This window comes from Ictidomys tridecemlineatus, chromosome 1 (assembly GCF_052094955.1).
Source record: "Ictidomys tridecemlineatus isolate mIctTri1 chromosome 1, mIctTri1.hap1, whole genome shotgun sequence".
Lineage (NCBI taxonomy): Eukaryota > Metazoa > Chordata > Mammalia > Rodentia > Sciuridae > Ictidomys > Ictidomys tridecemlineatus.
In genome coordinates, this window is record NC_135477.1 from 103,174,913 (window position 1) to 103,197,545 (window position 22,633).

The 22,633-nt window shown below is 36.6% G+C and overlaps 1 protein-coding gene across 8 annotated transcripts in view; it reads right to left on the bottom strand.

The window, feature by feature from the left end:
- Mctp1 (multiple C2 and transmembrane domain containing 1) overlaps nucleotides 1-22,633 on the bottom strand; it is a 504,787-nt gene that overhangs the window by 474,409 nt on the left and 7,745 nt on the right. Inside the window, exon 1 of one of the 8 annotated variants that reach the window (XM_078045008.1) lies at nucleotides 13,097-13,338. The exons of the other annotated variants lie outside the window; for them this stretch is intronic. Coding sequence (XP_077901134.1) covers nucleotides 13,097-13,114 — 18 coding nt within the window. The 5' untranslated portion in view covers nucleotides 13,115-13,338. Of the gene's footprint in view, nucleotides 1-13,096; nucleotides 13,339-22,633 lie in introns of those variants that run through there. 8 annotated transcript variants of the gene reach the window in all.

A 22,633-nucleotide genomic window follows, 5' to 3' on the forward strand; every position in this document is an offset into this window, starting at 1 on the left:
GACACCCATAGCACAAGAGTTAACATCTAGAATCAACAAATGGGACTTACTTAAACTAAAAAGTTTTTTCTCAGCAAAAGAAACAATAAGAGAGGTAAATAGGGAGCCTACATCATGGGAACAAATCTTTACTCCTCACACTTCAGATAGAGCCCTAATATCCAGAGTATAGAAAGAACTCAGAAAATTAGACAATAAGATAACAAATAACCCCATCAACAAATGGGCCAAGGACTTGAACAGACACTTCTCAGAGGAGGACATACAATCAATCAACAAGTACATGAAAAAATGCTCACCATCTCTAGCAGTCAGAGAAATGCAAATCAAAACCACCCTAAGATACCATCTCACTCCAGTAAGATTGGCAGCCATTACGAAGTCAAACAACAATAAGTGCTGTCGAGGATGTGGGAAAAAGGGTACACTTGTACATTGTTGGTGGGACTGCAAATTGATGTAGCCAATTTGGAAAGTAGTATGGAGATTTCTTGGAAAGCTGGGAATGGAACCACCATTTGACCCAGCTATCCCCCTTCTCGGTCTATTCCCTAAAGACCTAAAAAGAGCATGCTACAGGGACACTGCTACATCGATGTTCATAGCAGCACAATTCACAATAGCAAGACTGTGGAACCAACCTAGATGTCCTTCAATAGATGAATGGATAAAAAAATGTGGCATTTATACACAATGGAGTATTGCTCTGCATTAAGAAATGACAAAATCATAGAATTTGGAGGGAAATGGATGGCATTAGAGCAGATTATGCTAAGCGAAGCTAGCCAAGCCCTAAAAAACAAATGCCAAATGTCTTCTTTTATATAAGGAGAGTAACTAAGAACAGACTAGGGAAGAAGAGCACGAGAAGAAGACCATCATTAAACAAGGAGGAGAGGTGGGAGGGAAAGGGAGAGAGAAGGGAAATTGCATGGAAATGGAAGGAGACCCTCAGGGTTATACAAAATTACATACAAGAGGAAGTGAGGGGAAAGGGAAAAATAATACAAGGGGGAAGAATTAATTACAGTAGTGGGGGTAGAGAGAGAAGAGGGAAGGGGAGGGGAGGGGAGGGGGGGTAGTAGAGGATAGGAAAGGCAGCAGAATACAACAGACACTACAATGGCAATATGTAAATCAATGGAAGTGTAACTGATGTGATTCTGCAAGCTGTATACGGGGTAAAATGGGAGTTCATAACCCACTTGAATCAAAATGTGAAATATGATATATCAAGAAGTATGTAATGTTTTGAACAACCAACAATAAAATAAAAAAATAAAAAATGAATAAATAAAATTAAAATTAAAAAACCTAAAAAAATACTAAATAGCATATGACTTGCCTATTCAACTCCTATGAACCTCTGCAAGGAGATAAAAACATGTCTCCAGGAATATTTGGATTTGAATGTTCACAGAGCATTCTTCACACTAAGTAGCCAGTGAGGGAAGTGGTTGGTAAGTGGGATGAAGTTAAAAAAAAAAAAAGTAACCGAATTCAAGAGCTGTTTTTAAAAGGAAGAATGGAAAGAATTTGTGGTTGGTTGAAATTGGTGAGAAGGGGAGTTAAGAGCAAGATAAATAAAGTGATTAATAAAGAAGGAACAAGAACAACTGAACAAGATGACTAGATTTCTGGCTCGGGCAACCAAGACAACTGCATTACTCTTCATTGGAAGAGGAAACATAAGTGGACAGTATTACAGGACAGCTCTCAACTGGTGCCTTTCCTTTCAGCATGTTGGCACTGTTTGAATGCCTGTGTTTCAGAACATCATTCAAACATTTTGTACAGTGACAATTTTGGAAGACAGAAATAATGACTCCCTTCAGAGCAGAGGGAAATATTTATTTTTTAATTTTTATTGTTGGTTGTCCAAAATATTACATAGTTCTTGACATATCATATTTCACACATTTGATTCAAGTGGGTTATGAACTCCCATTTTTACCCCGTATACAGATTGCAGAATCACATCGGTTACACATCCACTGTTTTACATACTGCCATACTAGTGTCTGTTATATTCTGCTACCTTTCCTATCCTCTACTATCCCCTCTCCCCTCCCCTCCCATCTTCTCTCTCTACCCCCTCTACTGTAATTCATTTCTCCCCCTTGTTTTTTTCCCTTTCCCCTCACTTTTTTAAATATCTTGTATCCTAAAGATAATGCCTCCCCTATTGTAAACATAATGAAGATGTGCAAAGGATACATTTGTTTGTAGCCTATTGTGAAAGTTTTGAGTTCCCTATGATTTTTCTGATGGCACAAATCCAGAGTGTGTGGCACTTACCCGAGCCACTCTGCATTGCCATACAGGACCTGGGGACTTAGAAAACTAACATGAAGGCAAACTTTATGCTGTTGTTCTCATGAGATATAATGTCCTTTTTCTCTGACTCAGGGACCTTGAGTTGCCTGTCAGCATCCATGAAACTGTGGCAGTTAACTTGCTAGTTTGCAAGTACTGTATGTGAAAATCTCCAACACTTCACAGTTTTTAATAGAAGAGAGGGTTTTCATTTTTTTAGTGTGATGCAAATAAAATAACACTTGGAATCCAACTGATAGAAGTTTGAAGTTTCATCCATCAACAACCTCACTGGGCAACTCTTTGCCCATTATTTAACTTCTGAGTTTCTTCTCCTCCTCCTCTATAAAACTGAATACAACAATACATAAATGGGAAGGTTCTTGAGAACAATTTAAGTGGAATAATTTATAGTGCTTAGCATAATGCTTAGCACACAGGTTTTTCCTTTTTATTATATTTTCTTTTCCTATTTTTCCCTTGTAGTTCCATAGTTTGGGAATTATCTTTTTAAAGTTTCTTTGTATGCATGTCTTAATATCAAAACTGATAGCAAATCTTGTATGTACTATGCTAAGTCCCTTCAGTATGTGGTATATGAGCTACTTCACCAAATATCTCTAAAATCAGTGAAGGATGAAAGGGGAGCTCATTATTCATTCACTAACTCATGCAATATTTACTGAGACAATATTATTCCCCAGGCACTGAACTAGAAAGCAGGGACTGAGAAAAGGTCCCATGTGGTCATGAAATTTACTTTTGGTAAAGAGATTCAGCCAACACAGACACGAATTTCAGATAGTCACAAGTGCTACAAAAGGAAACAGGAAAATGAGAGACCACAGATGACCTGTAAGGTATAGAAAGAGCTTCTACAAGAAGGGTTTCCTTTAGCTTCTACCTGAATAAAGGGGAAGGAGCCAGCGATGCCTTCAAAGGGGAAGGGACATTCAAAGGCTCTGAGGGGAGAGCAATGATGGCTGTTAGAGGAACCTAAAGAATGTCACTATTGCTGCATGCTAGTGGCATCAGAATGAAAGAGCATACAGAAGATCCATCATGCAGGCCTTACAAGCCCTGGTACAGATGTGGCGTTCATGAGCCATTATGAAATAATGAAAGAAATCACTCACTAATAGAGTATTTTCAACACATTTCTCAAATTTAGGGGAAGTATTTAACTCCATGATTTTGATGTGGATGGTAGACTTTGAGCTGAGATTTTGCAATTGGCAGGTGGAGTCTCTATTTTAACATTTTTTGTTTGGTCTTGAAATTCCTTTGGGAGTAGACAGTAGTAAAAAAAACAGAATTCATAACAAGAATTTCCTTTTCATAATTATACAGGGAAGCATTTAAAATTTCTATGTATGGTAATAATAATCAGTAGTATATGATACCAACCATGTCCAGCTCTGTTCTAAGCATTTTACATACATTTGGCTATTTAATTCTCACAATAATCCTAGAAGTAATGGTAGTAAAAAGTATTCCTATTATCTACAATTAGCAGATGAGGAAATGGAGATGCAAAGAGATTTAGGAATTTTTCCCAAATCACATATCCAGAAAGTGTTGGGGAGATACGATTAAAAACAATATCTCCTCCAAACCCAGAAAACCTTTCCATGAAGATGCAAGAAAAAGCAAACCATGTTACTATTGAATAAGTATCAAAGCAGCAGCTGGCATGCATCATCACATAACAGGAAGAAAACCCACCTTTTATTTAGCTAGGAAGATGCAACCCAATACATAGTGCTCAAGTAAGAGGATTTGTGACAGCACCATATTATGCATGGTTCATAAAGTCACTGATAATTGGGATGGCTATCTGCATTAGATTATTTACCCAAAGGAAAAACTAATTTCTCATATCTAATCAACAACAAGTTTTGGAGTTACACACCCACCAAAATTAGCAAAATTTCCTCCCACAGAAATTTTAAGACTGGGGCACTATTTTCCTTCACAGTTACATCGTAAAGAGATGGTTCTCTGTTCCTTGAGAAAAGCTTTCCTGAGTCACAGCTAGGAAGAGCCTGGTTTAGCTTTAAACAGATTTACATACATTTTGAAGAGTCAAAGGCAAAATAAGTTTTCTTAAAAAATGCTCTAAGAAAATTGAGTAAAAGTGTTTTCTCTTATTAATAAAAAAGAGAATTGAAACTCAATTTTTAATTTGTATTTGCCCTTACCTAAGAAGTAGAACTGGGATCTGAGCCTACACAGTCTAGATCTAGTACTACCTTTACGCTTTTATGCTTTTAATATGAAAGCCATTCCTATTTTGCCCCATATGTATAATTACATTCCTAATTCTCACTGTTTTCTGCCTTTGTTTTGATAAATAACAAATAATAGGGAGGAACTATTTCAAATCATAATTATAGCACCCCATACTTTCAATGGGGCCAGTTTAAGTCCCAAGTTTTAAACACTGTATATTAACTGCTTAATGCAGTTAATGACATAGTAATAGCATAAGGAGAACAGACAAATAAGTTGATTTTATGTACATTCCAGGTGCTGGTGCTTTAAAAATAGTTTGTAGCCATCTACTAATGTTAACTAATGTTAAGGAATGGTTGGTATGTTTGGAAGATGAAAATCAACAGCTAATATAAATAGGTATATCAGATTACAAGGTAACTAGCAGAATATAGAAGAAACTAAGGAGGGTGAGAACACATAGACGAATTTTCTTAATTCCATGTATGTGAAAATCACTGCTCTTTTTTTAAACAAAACCATATCCTAAAATATCCATTTTTTATATATTCTGAATAAGAATTTTTATCTACGTATTTTCCAAGAACATTGCCAGAGACTGTGATAACTAGTTAACTGGCATAATTTGAGGAGTTTCCTCTGATCATAGTAAGTTTTTAAAAAACATGAAAAACAAGATAAAAGGACAATGTGTGACATGCACAAGTTCAAATACAATAGAAAACTAAGATGCAAGTAAGCAATGTACTGCAAACATAAACATTGCATTATGCCTTTCTTATATTAACCTTGCACAGTAAATCTTTGTTTTTTCCTAATGAAAATAGTTATAAAAGATACTATGTTTAAAATGAAGATATAAATACTAAGAAAATAAATATGCAAATCTATACTAACATAAAAATAAGACTAATAAAAGTTCTAAAAAGAAGATTTTCATTTCATTACATATGAAATCATGTAATGAGGATGGATTGGAAGCAAGAAGAAATTTTAAGTTTGCTAATTTTGAAAGCATGATGAATATCCTAATAGCAGACAATCTGTTGTTCAGTTTGAAATTTTAATGATTGTTAAATATACTTGTCTGGGCCACAAAATTATCTTTTTATTGAATAAGAAATGAATTCCTAGATTTTTTTAAACTAAAGAGAGGTAATTCTACTGCTCCTGCTAAAAATTCAATCAATAAAAATGTCAATAACATAGTGTTCCAAACCACAAACCACTGAAACATTTCCTAATAGACCTGCAAATAACTCCTTTCCTTACTGTATTTCTATCAATATTATATTCATGATCCTAAATTTCTACTGATAATACTTCTCTATGAGCCACTTTATAGGTTATCCAGAAATTAAAGTCAACCAGAAATTAAAATGTTATTTATAAGTCAACCAGAAATTAAAATGTTATTTATAGTGAGAATTACAGCAGTTATTATCTGTTGAGGTCTTCCTATGTACTAACCATAGTTCTAAGTGTATTATATGCATTTAATTTTCAGAGTAATATTATCAGATAATTAGCATAATTATCTCAATTTTCAGATGAGAAAATGCAGGGGCAGAATGGGTACATATCTTATCTAAGTAAACAGCAAATAAGTATGTGATGGAGCCAGAATTCCAGCCCAGGCAGATTGGCTCCAGAACCTACATAGTACCCTCAATATTATGTATAACTATAGTACACTAATAAAAGCATTTAAAAATCTCACTATAATAATGTTCGAATTGCGAACGGTGCAATGAAGCAGAGGTATATAAACGAGAAAAATATAATTGGCGATTTGACCAAGTCAGGAAGACTGGGAACAGCTCTCCTGAGGTTGCTAACAGCTGGAAAATGAGCAGATATTAGCTAAATACTCCCAATAGGAAAAAATAAATGAAAAGCAGGGGAGTTATGACCAATAAAGAGCTCTAAGTGAAAGCAGAATGCCTTAGATTGTGGGAATAATAAAAAGCAAGACGAAGTGCTGAAGTCAGGTCCAAAACCATCCAGGACTTTTTAAAGTCATATTTTTAGGTTGACTTTACAAGAAGACCTTCTTTGCTTTCTTTTTTTAACCTTAATAATTGTTTGGTTCCACTGCATTTTAAATTTTCATTTGATTCATAATATAGATTTTTGCTTAGGGAAACATTTTTCTGAATTATGCATTTAAAGTTTTTGAAAGTCAGATTAGAAAAAACTATTAAACATATTTCATACAGATGTGTGTTGGGTTGGGGGGTAGATATAGCCGAAACTATGAATGGCTAAAGTTCAAGAAACTCTGTTGTAAGAAACAATAACATTCTTAGCCGGGCACCCTGGTGCTTGCCTGCAATCCCAGAGGCTTGGGAGGCTGACACAGGAGGATCACGAGTTCAAAGCCAGCCTCCGCAAAAGTGGCACACGCCTGTAATCCCAGCGGCTCCAGAGCCTGAGACAAGAGGATCATGAGTTCAAAGCCAGCCTCAGAAATGGTGAGGTTCCTAGCAACTCAGTGAGACACTGTCTCTAAATAAAATACAAAATAGGGCTGGGGATGTGGCTTAGTGGTTGAGTGTCCCTAAATTCAATCTTTGGTAGCAAAATAAATAAATAAATAAAAATGAGGGATCCTTGGAGAATGGCTAAGATGAGGGCAAGAAGTACAGAAGATGAGACTGGGACATCCTACAATAAGGAAGTGCTCAAGAACACACACACACAAACACACACACACACACACACACGATGCAAGTATGTCAAAGAGACACGGGGTCAAAAGGGCCAAATGAGAGAGTTCCAACTGGCCAAAGCTAGAACAATATAAGCAAAGAAACAAACAGTAGTATTTAATTATAATTCAAAGTATAAAATAAATAATCATGAGTACACACTGGAATGAATGAATAAATAAATAAATAAATATACATGTATATAGGTATATATGTATGTATGTATTTTAGTAAAAAACAGAGGAGAAAAAAAATGAATCTGTACTGAATTCCAAATCATTTATGTAAGTACTCCATCCTCAAAGAGGTGAAACATCTCTTCCCACACCTTAAGTGTAAACTGCACAGAGTAACTTTCTTCCAAAGACTACAACATAAGCAATGGAGTGGGGTGGGGGAATATTGAATAACTTTACAGAGGAGAAAGCTGAAAAACAGGACCTCAGTTAAATGACCAAGGTTAACATTAGCAGTAATAAGTCACATTGACAGCATGTACTTACAACAGTTTGGATATTATGTTCTACAAAACCCATGGTTAAAAAACTTGGTCTCGCTAGGCATTATGGCATGCACCTGTAATCCCAGCGGCTCAGGAGGCTGAGACAGAAGGAAGACCAGTTCAAAGCCAACCTCAGGGGGGAAAAAAAGTGAAGCACTGAGCAACTCAGTGAAACCCTGTCTCTAAATAAAAATACAAAATAGGGCTGGAGATGTGGCTCAGTGGCTGAGTGCCCCTGAGTTCAATCCCCAGTACCCCATCACCACCACCACACACACACAAAAAAAGCTTGGTCTCCAGTGTGGCAGTATTAGATGCTTTGTATTGACCTACTAGAAGGTCTAGAAGGTTGTTAGGTTATAGGAGGGTTATCCAGAAAGGAAACCTTGTGACCCTAGCCTCTCTCTTTTACTGTTTGTCTTCTGGCTCATGAGGTAAGTAATTTGCTCTGCCAGGTGTTCTCACCTGGCATGTGACATGTCATCCTTGTCAGAGGTCAATTATTGGGCAACCCAGTCTTGGACTACAACCCCAAGAACCATGAGACAAAATAAAGGCTTTCTCCTTACAGCATGATTGCCTCAGGCATTTTGTTATAGTAATGCAAAGTTGACTAACACAGTGCCCTTGATATGATGGTATGAACATGGCACCTTATATTTATGGTCTTCTTCTATAAAACCCATTAACTGCACTCTAATTATGAGGGGGAAAAGTCAAACAAATCCCAATTAAGAAATTCTATAAAATATATTATCAGTACTCCTGAAAACTAGCATGGTCATAAAAAAAACAAGAAAAGTCTGACAAATTATCACAGCCAACCAAAAGCTTATAGAGATATGACTAAATGCAATATAGTGTCCAGTATAGGATCCTGGAACAGAAAAAGGATTTTAGGTAAAAACTAAGGGTATCTGAATAAGGAATGGATTTAAAATTAACAATGAATTCAAGTTAGTTAAATCTAACAAGTTATTAATATCTTATAATATTATAATAATAAAAGTAACATACTACAATACTATAAGATATTAATAATAGGGGAAACTGGGAGCAGTGTAGATGGGAGCTCTGCAATTTTTCTGCACACTCAAAATTATTCTAAAAATAAAATTTATTTTAAAATATACCAAATTTTTTAAAAAACACTAAAATGATGAGGCAACAACGCAGAGAATGCATTCATTATAATTATTTAAGCATTTCTTTATTGTTGGAAATTTTAGCCATGTCCCATTTTTCCATGAAAAATAACACAGTGGTGAACAATTCCATATATATTTTGGGTTGCACTTTTGATTGTCCTTATAATAGATTCCTAGAAGTTCATTCTAGTTTAAATAAATGTTAAAATAATATAGTTAACCCAAAGCAGCAGAAGTCCCATAAAAATGGGAGGCTTTGCTAAGCAAATTTTATGATTAAGGAAAATATGCAGTAGAAAAATTATTCAGAAGAAGATAGCAAGGAAAATATCCAGGATTTGCCTTCAGCATCCAGCCTCATGCATTGATTCAATGAATAACTGAGCAACTGCAATGCACCAGGTTAATATACTGTTAGAAATAAGAGAACCTCCTGGAGTACTCGTACCCTGATCCACAACAATTAAGGAATGCCAACTATTCCCTTAATTCACAGAATTCTTACATTTGATTCTCTGCTCTTTGCCAAGAGGTAGTACATGAATACTAAATGCTAGGTGTTTTTATACCAATTCTCTGCATCACTTGAATCTCCAGGTTACAGTGTGATTTTGTAGCTTAAAGAAAAAAGATTTCTTCCACATTAGCATTTTGTGAATTCTTTAAAATGCTTATAGAAATCTTACTTTTTTTTCTATGATAAATGATTTCATTTTAGTACTTGCCATCTCTGGTTAGCTTTACTGTCCTCTGGTGCCACCTAACGCTCATCTCCTCTGGCACATGTGTGTTTCTTAATCCTCCCATAAATGTTATTTTAAGCCCGGGTGTAACCCTACCAGCAAAACTTCCTTTGATTGTCTTCAAAATGTCCATCTGTCACCAAGCCCTTCAGAAATTGTTGCTTCTGTTTCTATAATATCTGATTATTTCTCCCTTAAACTTACAGATCAATTTAAGAAATTCCACAATGGTTTCAGTCAGAGTTCCTTGCAAATGTTCTCTGCAATGGAGAACCGCATACAGTTGGTTTAGTTGAGTGGTGTGGGATGTATCACGAGTCGCACAGTAAGAAAGCAATACTGGGCAGAGGGAGATATTGACTCACAATGTGGTTTCAAATGAGGCCTCTGTCAATCATGTGGGAAGTCCTGGAGCTGGTACTGCAGTTGCCCCAAATTAAAGCAAGAGGCTTAGTCTTTATAACCCTGAATCAACTAGCCATTGGCCCTTGGAAGGACATAATTTGGGGAGAACTATTTCCTAAGGTTGAGAACAGACATTCTCTCATATTTTAAGGGCAGTGTCCAGTAGAGGCACATATTTGTAGCCATCATAATGTATACCCCATCAGCTAGGGCATGTCCCAGATAAAGGGGTCTGGGAAGAGCATCAAGGTTTGCTCTTTGGGTCTGTGGTAGTCAATTTTTCATCACCATGACCAAAATACCTGACCAGAACTACTGAGAGGATAAAAGATTTATTTTGGCTCACAGTTTCAGAAAATTCAATCCACAATCAGCTGGCTCCATTGCTCTGACCCTGAAGTGAGGCAGAATGTTATGGTAGAAAAGCATGGCAGAGGAAAGCTACTCTTGGCAGCCAGGAAGGGGGCAGGTATCTACAGACAAGACCAGCCTTTCCAGGGAACACCCCCAGTGACCTACTTCCTCCAGTTAGATCTAACCTCCTCCCAGTGATCCATTGGGTTATCAATGGATTAATGAATTAGTCCACTGATGAGATCAGAGCCCCCTTGATCTAATCATTGCCTAAAGCTCCTACCTCTGAATTTATTTGCACTGGGGACTGTCCTTTCTTTTTGAGGGGGTGGAGGTGGAATGATTTATGAAATCCTCCCTCTTCACAAAGGAGTTTTGGCATTTTGGTGTTAAGGAGAATCAGGCTTTTAACACATGAGCTTTTGGAGGACATTCCAGATTCAAACCATAGCAGGTCTGTCCTCACTAAATCTTTGCCTGCTCCTTTACTTTCACGAGTCCATCTAAATGAAGGGACCTAGCTCTTGAAAATAAACTGTACAATTAATAATCACTTTTTTGAAAAAAAATCACAGGTGACTTCTGGGAGTACATAGCTCATTTTAGGTATGAAATGGTTGAGGAAAACAGGCATTTCCAACTCATAGCACCTAACACAATGGCTTCTGTGTAAGTGAGAACCCCATGCATACCTTTAAAAGATACCCAAAGCATCACTATTCTTAAGCATTTCACCCAGTTTTAGGAAAAGAAATGAGAAATTAAAATATGAGTAATTGAGTAATGTAAAAAGATTATACTTCAATTAAATAAATACTTCATCAGTTCTCAGTACAAAAATCTGAGATTGGACTGTGTAGACAGCTGTGTGCTTGAAAAGATTAGGAACCAAGTTAGAACATCTATATTTGAGAAACTTTATCTCTTCTTAACCTTGGAAAATAAAGCCCCTATAAATATAGTTGCAGCAATCTGGGAAATTCTCAGGAGGATGAATAGTAGCTTAACTCAGAAACATATAATCTCAAAAAAATTATAGTTAATTAACTCCATGAGATTTTTTTAAGCAAACAAACACATTATATTTGACCAGGAAATAATGCTGAGTTTTTTAAAATGAGAAATCATTTATAAATACTAGAGAAGTAAGACTATGGAGAATATGGTGTAGAATAATATATTTAAATTCTAAGGTTAGATTCATTCTTGCAGCCAAATCTATAGGAGAAACAAAGATTACATAGTTTTCAATGTCCATAAACACACGCTGTTACATTGTGGTGGTCATTATTATTGGATGCAGAGTTGCAGAAGATCCATTTAATTCTTCCTATTTTTATATCAAATAGAAAACTTATTACCAAATATCTCTTTCTAAAATATAGCACAGTCAAATGGCACCCATCCAAGACAGAACTCCCTATAATCAAATACATATTTATAACCAGGATCTTTCCTGAGGAAGGAGTATTGAAAGTCCTAAGAAAAATAACAATGAAGGAACTGAACAAACTACACTGTCTTTCCCTTTAGTAACGGCCCCACATAAAGTCCCCAAGAGACAGAAATGGATAGTTCAGCTTGTCAGTTCTAAGTTTCCAGAGGCATTTGGCTCAAGTCACAAGTGCTACCAACACAGGGACCGAATTAAAAGCACAGCCGCACTTTTCCTAAAGAAAAGGACCCACTGGAGTGATCTGTACAAATTGTGAAGGTATGTCACAATATTCTGAAATAGAAGGCTCAGAGGCTTGTAGTATGAGATATGCTGGGAAGAAAAACATTGTAAAATTTACTTAAGTATGGAAATGAGATACTGTAAAGAAGTCTAGATGCAGATAATAGAGAGAAAACCATGCAACCACTGCAATAAAATTAAATAATAAACCCATTTCATAAATTAAATATAAAGTTCATTTATGTCATATTATATCATTTACATCTAATTATTCTACCTAATATTTTAAAAATTAAAAGCTTTTCTCCAATTAATAGAAAATTCATTTATTAGTTATCTAATTTAATTGCATACTTATAGGCTATTTTCTATGTGCAAGACATATATGAAGCAAAGAAAGTAACCACGAGTCACTCCTTTCTAAACACTCGAAGATGTGAAATGGAGAAACCCTGCAAATGTAGAAAGGCTTAGCAATATGAAAATGTTATCTATAAAGCTCAGGGAGCCCCCTGACTTCCTGAACTGGTCATCAGAAGGCTGTCTGTTTACTGATTTCATTTGCCCAAAGAAGCAATGTTGCACACAGGAGTTTCAGGGAGGCATTATGTATAAAGAACATACATAAGAGAAAGAAGATGTCCAAAGCCAAGCAATTCTGGGAAAAGAAATAAGGGGTCCTGGTGAAGGAAACAAAGAGACCTGAAAACATTATTTGGGGCCCTGGATCCAGCTTGCACTGGGTCTTCTCAGGTGTGAGCCATAACAACCTCCTTTAAATCCTAATCCAGGGAGAGCTGAGCTCCTACCATTCGCAAGGGAAGAGTCCTGAATAAAACATCCCTGATGTCTAGGCTCTGCCCCATTCATCTCATAAAACATTGCCTTTCCTACCCACTTCTCAGAGTTTCTCTTATTATGCAGGAAAAGATCATGTGCCTCTTCAGCTTCAGAGCCTGGCAGGACCTATAGAGCCAGCCCCAACAGCAGGCCAGTCTACTCACCTCTGGCACACCAAGCATCCATTCTCCAACAAGGATTCACTTTCCACTCCATCCCCATTCAGTTCCCTTCTTCTGGCCTGTTGACCTAAGTAGAGAGTCAGGCTTGCAGGCCACAAGCTCCAGAGTTAGTTAGCTATTTAAAGGAAGTACTTGTGCTTCCATTTGTCATGGTCCAGGGACCATGAGCACAGATCCATGTCCCACTGAATCATCCATCTCTCAGATTTGAGAACTGCCCTTTAACTTTAACAAAGTGCTTTCTTCACAGACTTCAAGCTTCTGTATTTCCTAACACATTTATTTCTAAGATGACCATGAAAGTGTTGAAAGGAAATAAGCAGAGAGCTAAGAGAACAAAGGCCTATTCACATTACTCCTAGTACAAACCAGACCAATGTCCCAACAGCTTTAACAAATGAGATAATTAAGCCTCTGTATTTATCTCCTCAGCAAATAAATTCCTGTGGGTTTATTAATAGTGGGACATTTATGTTATTTGGTGGTTATGTCTGTGTGTGTGCATGTGTGTGTGTGTTTGAGAGACAGCGAGAGCAAGAGCGAGAGAGACTTGCCTTTGAGCCTAATCCAGGGAGAGTTCAGCTCACAAGTGCATGTACAAACACACACATACAATCTCCTTATCTAAGAGGAAAAATCTCTGGAGGGCAGGAGCCTTGGGTCCCCAGAATCTAGAACAGATTTTAGATTCCATGTATATGTAGCTGATCTTCAGCAAATGTTTACCACTGAGGAGGATCATTAGCAAAGCTGTGATTAGATATCTTGTCCTCTGATAAAGAAATCTTGCTTCTTAGTGGTTCAAACCCAAAGAAGATATATCCTCTATTTAAGAATATATAGGAAGGAAAAAGAAATCACCTTCCAGGAAATAGAACCCCATATCAACAGTAAATTTGATTTGTGACCAAATTTTTCACTTGTATCCTGGTGTCTTCAGTAAATGCTATGGGACATGGCCGCTTTTCTATATCTGAACACAGCTGCACCTCTTCGTCAGAAGATAATCTACAGATCCTTTTTAAAGAATCAATCCCTATACCCTGCAAGATCCTAGGATAAATAATATACAATGTCACCTTGAAAACTCAGAAACTCAGGTTTTAATTTTTGTAATGCTAATGTGGGCATCTTATTCTGATGAGAATTATCAGTGAGTTTTCTTTTCACCCCAAAGGGAAAATGAGAGTTCTGGAATCTGCAGGTTGGAAGTCATAATCTTTCTTCCTAGAAAGATGATACACAATTTTGGCTTTGTGTTCATTTATGTTTCTTTATGGGCACAATTTGACAACTTTCCCTAGCTTCTGAAAAGGGTCTATGATACCAAAACAGAATTACTCTTAAATCGCTTTACTATTTGAAGAGTATAGCGTTTACTTGGTTATGACTTTAGTAAAATGCTTTACAAAGAACAACAAAAGTAAAACATAAAGGACCACATCACATTTTCCCATTGTAGGAGATAGACTATAAGTTCTTTATACCCTACTGACTTGAGCATGGCTCCTATCATTGAGAATTTTTACCAGATGCCATTTCCTATTCCAGATGGCAGTAAAGCTGAGGTATTTAGGAGGCTCCTGTGGCCTGGATGTTGATCATCCTAATAGTCATCTGGGAAGGACAAAGCAGAGATTGGCAGACCTGACTTGGCCTGACTCAAAATCAGTACCATTTCTAACCACTCATAATTGCAGGACATGTCAGGATCCATGCACTGGGTTTTCAGTGGCATGTAGGCTACCTTATGTTGTCGTTTGAGATTTGATTGTTTAAAACTGAAGTCTCCATGAGAAATTTTTACATTTTCTTCTTTTTCCTCCTATAACTCTGAATAACAAATGTAATGGTGAGCTTTTATATACTTTAAGCTTTCCTTCTTACTTGGGAACATTGATGCAAATCTGTTTCATAAATGTGAATATTGGCTATACATGAAAATATAAAAGTTAAATTTTATATCTAAGAAAAGAGACAGGAAAATACAAAACTTAAATCAAGTCTATTTTTCCCATGCTTTATATCCATTTAACAAGCAGTCTTCCCAATCACTCTATAATTTATTAAGAAACAACACAGATTTTTGAATATGCACCTTCTTACAGAATCCCTTTCCAAAATTCTTCATTTTTCTCCCAGCCTAACTTCAGGAAAGAAATTGGAAACTCATGAAAAAATATGTTTTCCATAATTTAGATTTGTAACATCTGGATCACTGAGCTTTATCTAATTTCCATCTCCATCTAGACTCTGAAATGTGCTGTCTGTAAGAATCTCTCCCTTGAGCATTGATAATGGAACATTAGATTGCATTCCCTGCCTTAATTTACTTTACAATGGTACTTGATAAAAAGTAACAGGAAGAATAAAATGGTATGTTTTTCCAGGGGGAGAAATATTTTCATCTAGTAGCTATTTCTATTTCTTATAGTTAGTTCTAAAATATCACATTCTAATTGGGAAAAGGTAGCCCAAACCTCCTTCGCAGTTAACAAAGCAGCTCTGTGAGGACACTGATTCTACACAAAGAAACAACAACAACAACAAAAACTATCCCTAGAGTAGAGTCATGAACATTCCTGAAGATGGTAAGATGGTTCTATTATCCATGATCAAGCAACTACTCTATCAAGATTACTTTGGTACTTGTGAAAGCCCCATATCTTCCCGTGACACAAAGTCCTGCATGATCTGGTCCCTGCCAAACCTCAGACCCATTATCCACAAACTCTTTCCCTCTTTCTCACTGAATTCCAGCTACCCAAGACATCTTTCCCTGAGCTTCTTCTGTTGTGGTTTCCACTGCCCTGAACTATCTGCCACATCCCTTACTTCCCTCTTCCCCCAAACCTGGCCAACTCCTATTCATACTTTGTCTTTCATCCTAAATGTCACTTCTTTAGGAAAATCTTCCCTGTCCCTCCTCTTCTCTCAAGATTAAGTTGGGGTGTACTAGAATTCATTCCTGTAGTTCTCTGTATTGCTCTGAATCAGTTTTCATAATTGTAATTGATAATGACTTGTGCATTATTTTAAAATGTCATGTACGTTTCATATACTAGAACATAAGCTCCATATGAGTAGAAATTGTTCTGTCTTCTTTAGCAAGGCATTTGCAAGATGCCATGTCTACCACAGGGTAGATATTTAATAAATATTTTAGGGAGGGAAAAGAAAGGAAGAAAGAGGAATTACTAAAATCATTGATATTGGGTTGGAAAAAGTTCTTCCAGTTATACACACACACACACACACACACACACACATATATATATATATGTGTGTGTGTGTATATATACATATATATATATGTATATATATAATCATATATATATATGATTAATTATATTAACATTTTAACTAAAATTTTCCCCATTTCCAAGATATCTGGAAAATATCTACCTGACAGCACTAATAAGCAGACCCAGTAGCCCTTCAATGTTGAGAAAACTCATGTACTATAGAGGTCATGTGAATTTTAGAGCAGGCCACTTAGGTACAAAATCCCAGATCTGCCACCTACCAGCTGTGTGACCTTGAAAAATTTGCTCACCTCTTCGAAGCCTCTCTTTCTTGATTTATCTATAGAATAAAGCTAAGAATTCCTGCCCCTTTAGAGTTGTCACAAAGATTAAATAAAGTAGTGACTGTGAAACAATTGAGACAGTGACTGACACAAGACTAAGATTTGAATGCTGGTATGTTATTACCAAGGACATTAGAGGTTCTGCCAAACCCAGAAGACATTATCACATATATTATATTCTTAATGTTAAAGGAATATATCCCAAATAGCCACCTTTAAAAAACAACTAGATGCTTAGAAAACAATGTGCCCTTGCCCAGAGATAACTCCTAGACTAATTACAGAGGTACGACTTTACTTTGCAAAGAAGCTTAAACAACATGATTTGAAGTCATGATATCTGTACAGAACTCACAAAAAGATTGATCTGAAATATATTCACTTATGAACTGAACCTGCAAATAAATGAAATAAACCATTCCCATTCTTCACTTTTCTCTAGGTAACAAGGGCACCTTCCCAAAGCTGTCACTCCAAAGCAATGAATGGGGACACTCAGATCATTAGCAAGGCTGGAGTTAAGAGAGAGCCAGGCTTAACCAGGAATCATGAGTTTGGGTTCCAGTTACAGTTTCTGCACTTATATAATGATGTGGCCTCATTAATCGTAGAACAGTGAGCATCCTGTAAATTATGGCCTTGGCAAAAATAAGATGTTCATTAATACCCAAGTTCCACCACTTGCTAACTATGGGCAGAACCAAGATTCCAGAAAAGTCACTTTGCCTAAAAATTTCCCACATGTACAATACAAAATTGCAGTAAGGTTTGAGATAATGTATATAATCTATAATTTTTATTTGAGATATAGTACATAGAATGCTTAGCAGATAAAACTATTTCATTTTTCCCCCAAAACCATCTCTTTCAGGTGTCAAAAAAAAGTAAATTAATGACAGAAAGGGGATGAAACTGTATAATATAGAAAATGTATAATCATAGAGTTCTTGCAATTTATAACATGCTTCTAATAATATTATCAATAACAGAAATAATAATGATGACCTAGTGGAGTTCTTGGTAAGAAAGACTGTTTTAAGTAGAACTGTTTGTAAAAATTGATAGCTACATCTTTTTCTAGCAATCAGAGAGCTTCTTGGGTGGCTTACATCTACTCGGACTTAACAAACTCAAACAAATTGTAACAATTATATCTTCATTGAAATTTAGTACTATCATATCAAAGAGGATGATTAAATTTAGAAGGAGAAGAATATTGGAGTTATTCAGGTTCTCTTTAACTCCAGTGAAAAATATAATGTATGTGATATGCGCGTGGTGGTGCATGCCTGTAATCCCAGTGGCTGTAGAGGCTATAGAGGCAGGAGGATCACAAGTTCAAAGTCAACCTCAGCAACTTGGTGAGACCCTAGGAAACTTAGTGAGACTTTGTCAGAATCAAAATAAAAAAGGTTGCAGATGTGGCTTATGGTTAAGCACCCCTGAGTTCAATCCCCAATACCAAAAAAATATTTTAAAAAAGATATGATGATCATGAAAGAGTAGGCATGTACATAAACCACCCATGGAAAAGACATATTTTGTGTGTTTGTGTGGGTGTGTAGACACAGATATATGCAAAGTATATGTCAAAAAAGCAACATAAAACGCCAAAAACATCACAGGAACCAATAATTTAAACTTCATCATGAAAAAAAATATTATGATTTTCTTTTTAAATTTCCCAATTATGCTTAACTTATTTTCCATGCTCATTTTCCAAGCAAAGAAAGAGAAGTAAAAACACTGGAAAGCACAAAGTGGGAGGACAGAGAAGGAAAAACTGAGACCTAAATGAGATTGTCCTGTAATTGTCCCTGACAGAGTTCAACCGGCTAACCATGATTGGTTAGCCAAGATACACCAGATCCTCTTATGGCAACTTCCATACAGTCATTCCTCATTTCTGGCAAATGCTGGGGAAAAAAAAAAAAGTTGAAGTCAAACAAACTGAAAAGTTCAGATAGAAAGGAATCAGTATAAGAATGCTTTACAAAGCTCCATCTTTCTTGAAAATCCCAAAAGCAGAGGGCATGGGGCCTGGGAAACTGCCAACTGCTGGTTTCCCTCCAATCTTTGCCTGTTCCTCTAAGTCCTACTCAGTTTATTTCCTCAGAGGACATGAGAAAATCACAAAAGCATCCATCTGAACTTAGAGTCAGTGAATGTTGTCTAATGGGCCAAAGGCAGCAAACACTGACTTCAGAGAATAATCTAAATGTCAAGCTTGTTTGTTTGTTTTTAAACTTGAAACTCTGTGGAGTTGAATTGGCATGTATGCAAGGCCAGACAGAATTAGGCAAGGGCACAATCACAGCTGGACTCCATCACTGTCCCTCACCTCTAGCTTCCTTCAACAGATGCACGGATAAAGATGCTCAGCATGGAATATTATTCAACTATAAGAAAGAATGTAATCCTGTCATTTGAGACAACATAGATGGAACTGGAGAACACTGTGTTAAGTAAAATAAGCCAGGCACAGAGAAACAAGTACTGCCTGTTCTCCTTCATATGTGGAAGCTAAAATTTCACTTCATAGAAGTTGAGAGTAGAATAGTTGTAACCAGAGGCTGGGAACAGCAGAGGAGAGAGAGATAGAAAGAGGTTGATGATGGTTACAAAAATACAACTAGGAAGAAAAAGTTCTAGCATTCTATAGCACAGTAGGTGACCGACTATAGTTAACAATAATTTCTTGTATATTGCAAAATATTTAGAGGAGAGGACTTTGAATATTCCCAATACAAACTATCAGGTTTGAGATGATGGGCTTACTAATACTCTGATTTGATCATTGTACATTGTATCCATGTATCAAAACCATACTGTACTCCATAAATATGTAAATTATTATAGATCAATTTTTAAGACATTAAAAGAAAAGAATGTCATGATGAATATGAAACAAATAAACCAAGCTTAAAAAGAAGCAAAGAAGGAGAAAGGACAAGAAGACACAGACACAACTGCTTGTAGCAGAGACAGCATGGCCCCTGCTGATTCAGGGGGTTTAGTCCTTAAAGGACGCATGAGGTTTGGCAACAACTCTGTGGTAACACAAAACTTGTCTCCAAAATCTATTCCAATTCCAAAAGATATTTTGGAAAACAGTCAGACTTCTAATTTGGCATGGTGAAAATACTATTGAAAGACAACTATAAAAAATGCTGAATTCTTCTGTTATCAAAAGCTATTTCACATCTGAATAAAAGAAAAAGTTAAATAAGGCTTAAAGATTTAGATTTCTATTTTAATAGACTATCTATTGGTAATTTTCAGATACGGACTATTTTCCTTGCATCTAAGAGAGAATGCACATTTCACCATTAAGCATTTAAGCTTAAGAATGAAAACTTTCAACACAGCCCTTGTATTCCAAATCCTTTCATTAAAACTATTTCTTCAAATATTTAGCCACTATGTCAAGCACCTTAAGAATTCAGGTAATAGGGATATGTAAGAGGTTTTCTTGTTTTACCTGATCTTTTTAATCAGACAAACATAAATTTATCCTTTCTTTGACTCTATTAACACCACTTTTAGTGCTTAATGCTGAAGAGAGAAGGAAACTATTATTCTGAAGATTCCAAAATATCAAGAACGGGAGCAATAATAATAAATAGCTGACAGTCTGGTGCTGGAAGCCTGGCATCCTGAACCATTCTGCATAAATGCAAACTCAAAACTCACTCCCCTCCAAAAAGAGACTTGTCAATAAAAGCATGGATGATGATAACAAGGAAAAATCAAAGACATAAGTAAAGGAGAAAACATGCTGTGATTATCTCTTTCCACTCTCCCTTTCCTCAAAGGTTCACACAAATCTCTGCTGTCTCCCTAGCTCAGCCACTCTCAGGATTTCCTTCTGGTCTAAGAACACATTCAGCCCCCACAATAATCACACTTCATTTTCACCTTTCTTCCCATACCTTAGGCTTTGGTCCCACTATTGACTCCTTCATTCTTGCACATACATGACACTTGGTTGGCAATATCCTTTCACCATCTCCCTGTATCCAAATCCTAATCACACTTCAAAACAAGACGGAGGCTATCAGGTGAAACATCCTCAAATTGCTGCCACCAAACCTACAGACTTTTCTGCATCCAAATCCACACCATCTCCTTCTGTTGCAATGAAATAGGGAGGTTACTTCTGGCTTAAGGGTAAGGAAGATGACCTCACACTGGTCTACGGGACCCTCTACAACACATGTCCTTAGGGAGCTCACCACATCGGTGATCACCTTCTTGTTCATCTTCAACCTCTTCTCCACAGGTTATGTCTCATCAACCCAATCAGGTGAGCTCCATAAAACAGAACATATAAACAAACCTTCCCATGGCCCACTTTTGTTCTCCCCTACACTTTCTTTTATCCCTGTGTATAACCAAATTAATTAGCCACCCTCCCTATGACCACATTTCCCTTTCCACGTTTCGACCCACTTCATTCTGATTTTCATCCCATTCATTGCTAATGGCTAGAGAACTCCAGAGAACTCATGGCAAAAATCAGTCTATTTAACAATGTGGTAATGGCTGGTGAACTCCAGAGAAATTTAGCCCAGATATATATTTTATTTGGCCCGTGACATTTTAAAAAATATCTAAGTTATCTGCCAAAATTTGAAGACTGACAACATACACAAAAATCTGGGTTTCTGACTTGTATTAAAGTCTGGAAGCTCTATCAATGTTGCTACTTTTCCTGAGTGGCAATAATCAGCAGAAGTGAAGAACAGATTCTCTCTCAAGGATGTGTGCACTCCTTGGTTCCCCGTGGCCCCATCAAACCCTCTTTGCTCATTGTTCTCACTTTAGTGGAAATTAAAAAGGACAGGCAAAATTCATTTTAATATTATATTTAATTTAACCCAACATATCCAAAATATTATTGAAATATGCAATCCATAAAAAGTTATTCTTTTCTGTATGTTTCCAAAATTAATTGCACATACCATTTTACACTAACAGCACATTCTCAGTTCTAACTAGCTACATTTCCAAATGTGGCTAGGTATGTGCTTCATATGAGACAACACTGGGTGTTTAATGATTAGCTACAAAAATAAAAACTTGTAAGGAGAGAGAAGGGGAGACAGAACTAAGTAGAAAGAAGAAAGCAGGCAAGATTAAGAAGGATGGTGTTTGTGTTAAAAAGTAGAAATATAATTTTACAAAGAAGTTGGCACACAGACACAGTTAAAAATGAAAAATCAGCTGTAGTCCAGTCCTCTATGGAAAGAAATGTCCTTCAGAAGTAAATGCAGTTGATCAGTGATGTACACTTTCTGGAGGCAGATTTGGGTGTTTTATCATTAGGCTGGGCAATAAATAGGAGTCACTGTGAATATCGACTGGCCAGCTGTCAGAGATCTATTTCACCTACTTGGCACTTAAGAGGTAGTAGAATGGACCAAGATAGTGAGAACGGGATTCTTGGTCAAGACTGGAGTGTCAATCTGAGTTATGACTGGGAGAAGAAAGATCATAAGAGACTTTTTTTTAAATGATGAGTATGGGATACAGTAGAAATATGTTAAGGTCAAGAGGTTGAGGCAAGGAAAAGCATCAGTGAAGCACAGGAAGATACCTTGAGCCAGGATCCAAGCAGAATTCAAGACTCAGAGTCCATGTGGGAATAGTCAAAGGTATCAGGAATTCAGATGTGCAAGTGCAATATCAGAGACCAAAGAGACGTGAGTGCAAAAACAAATGCACCCACTCAGATACAAGCACCAAGAAATGTATCCCTGAGCCAAAGACCTCAGAAATAGGATTTTCTCCTTTGTCCTCCAAGTGAGCACAAATGGCAGCCATTTAAGAGGTATCATGTGCTCCTTTCATGCCTGAAGACAAGAACCAGAATTAAAGTCTAGGGAGGGAAAAGCAGAGTCACTAGCTGGGGAAAAGGGGGAACGTCA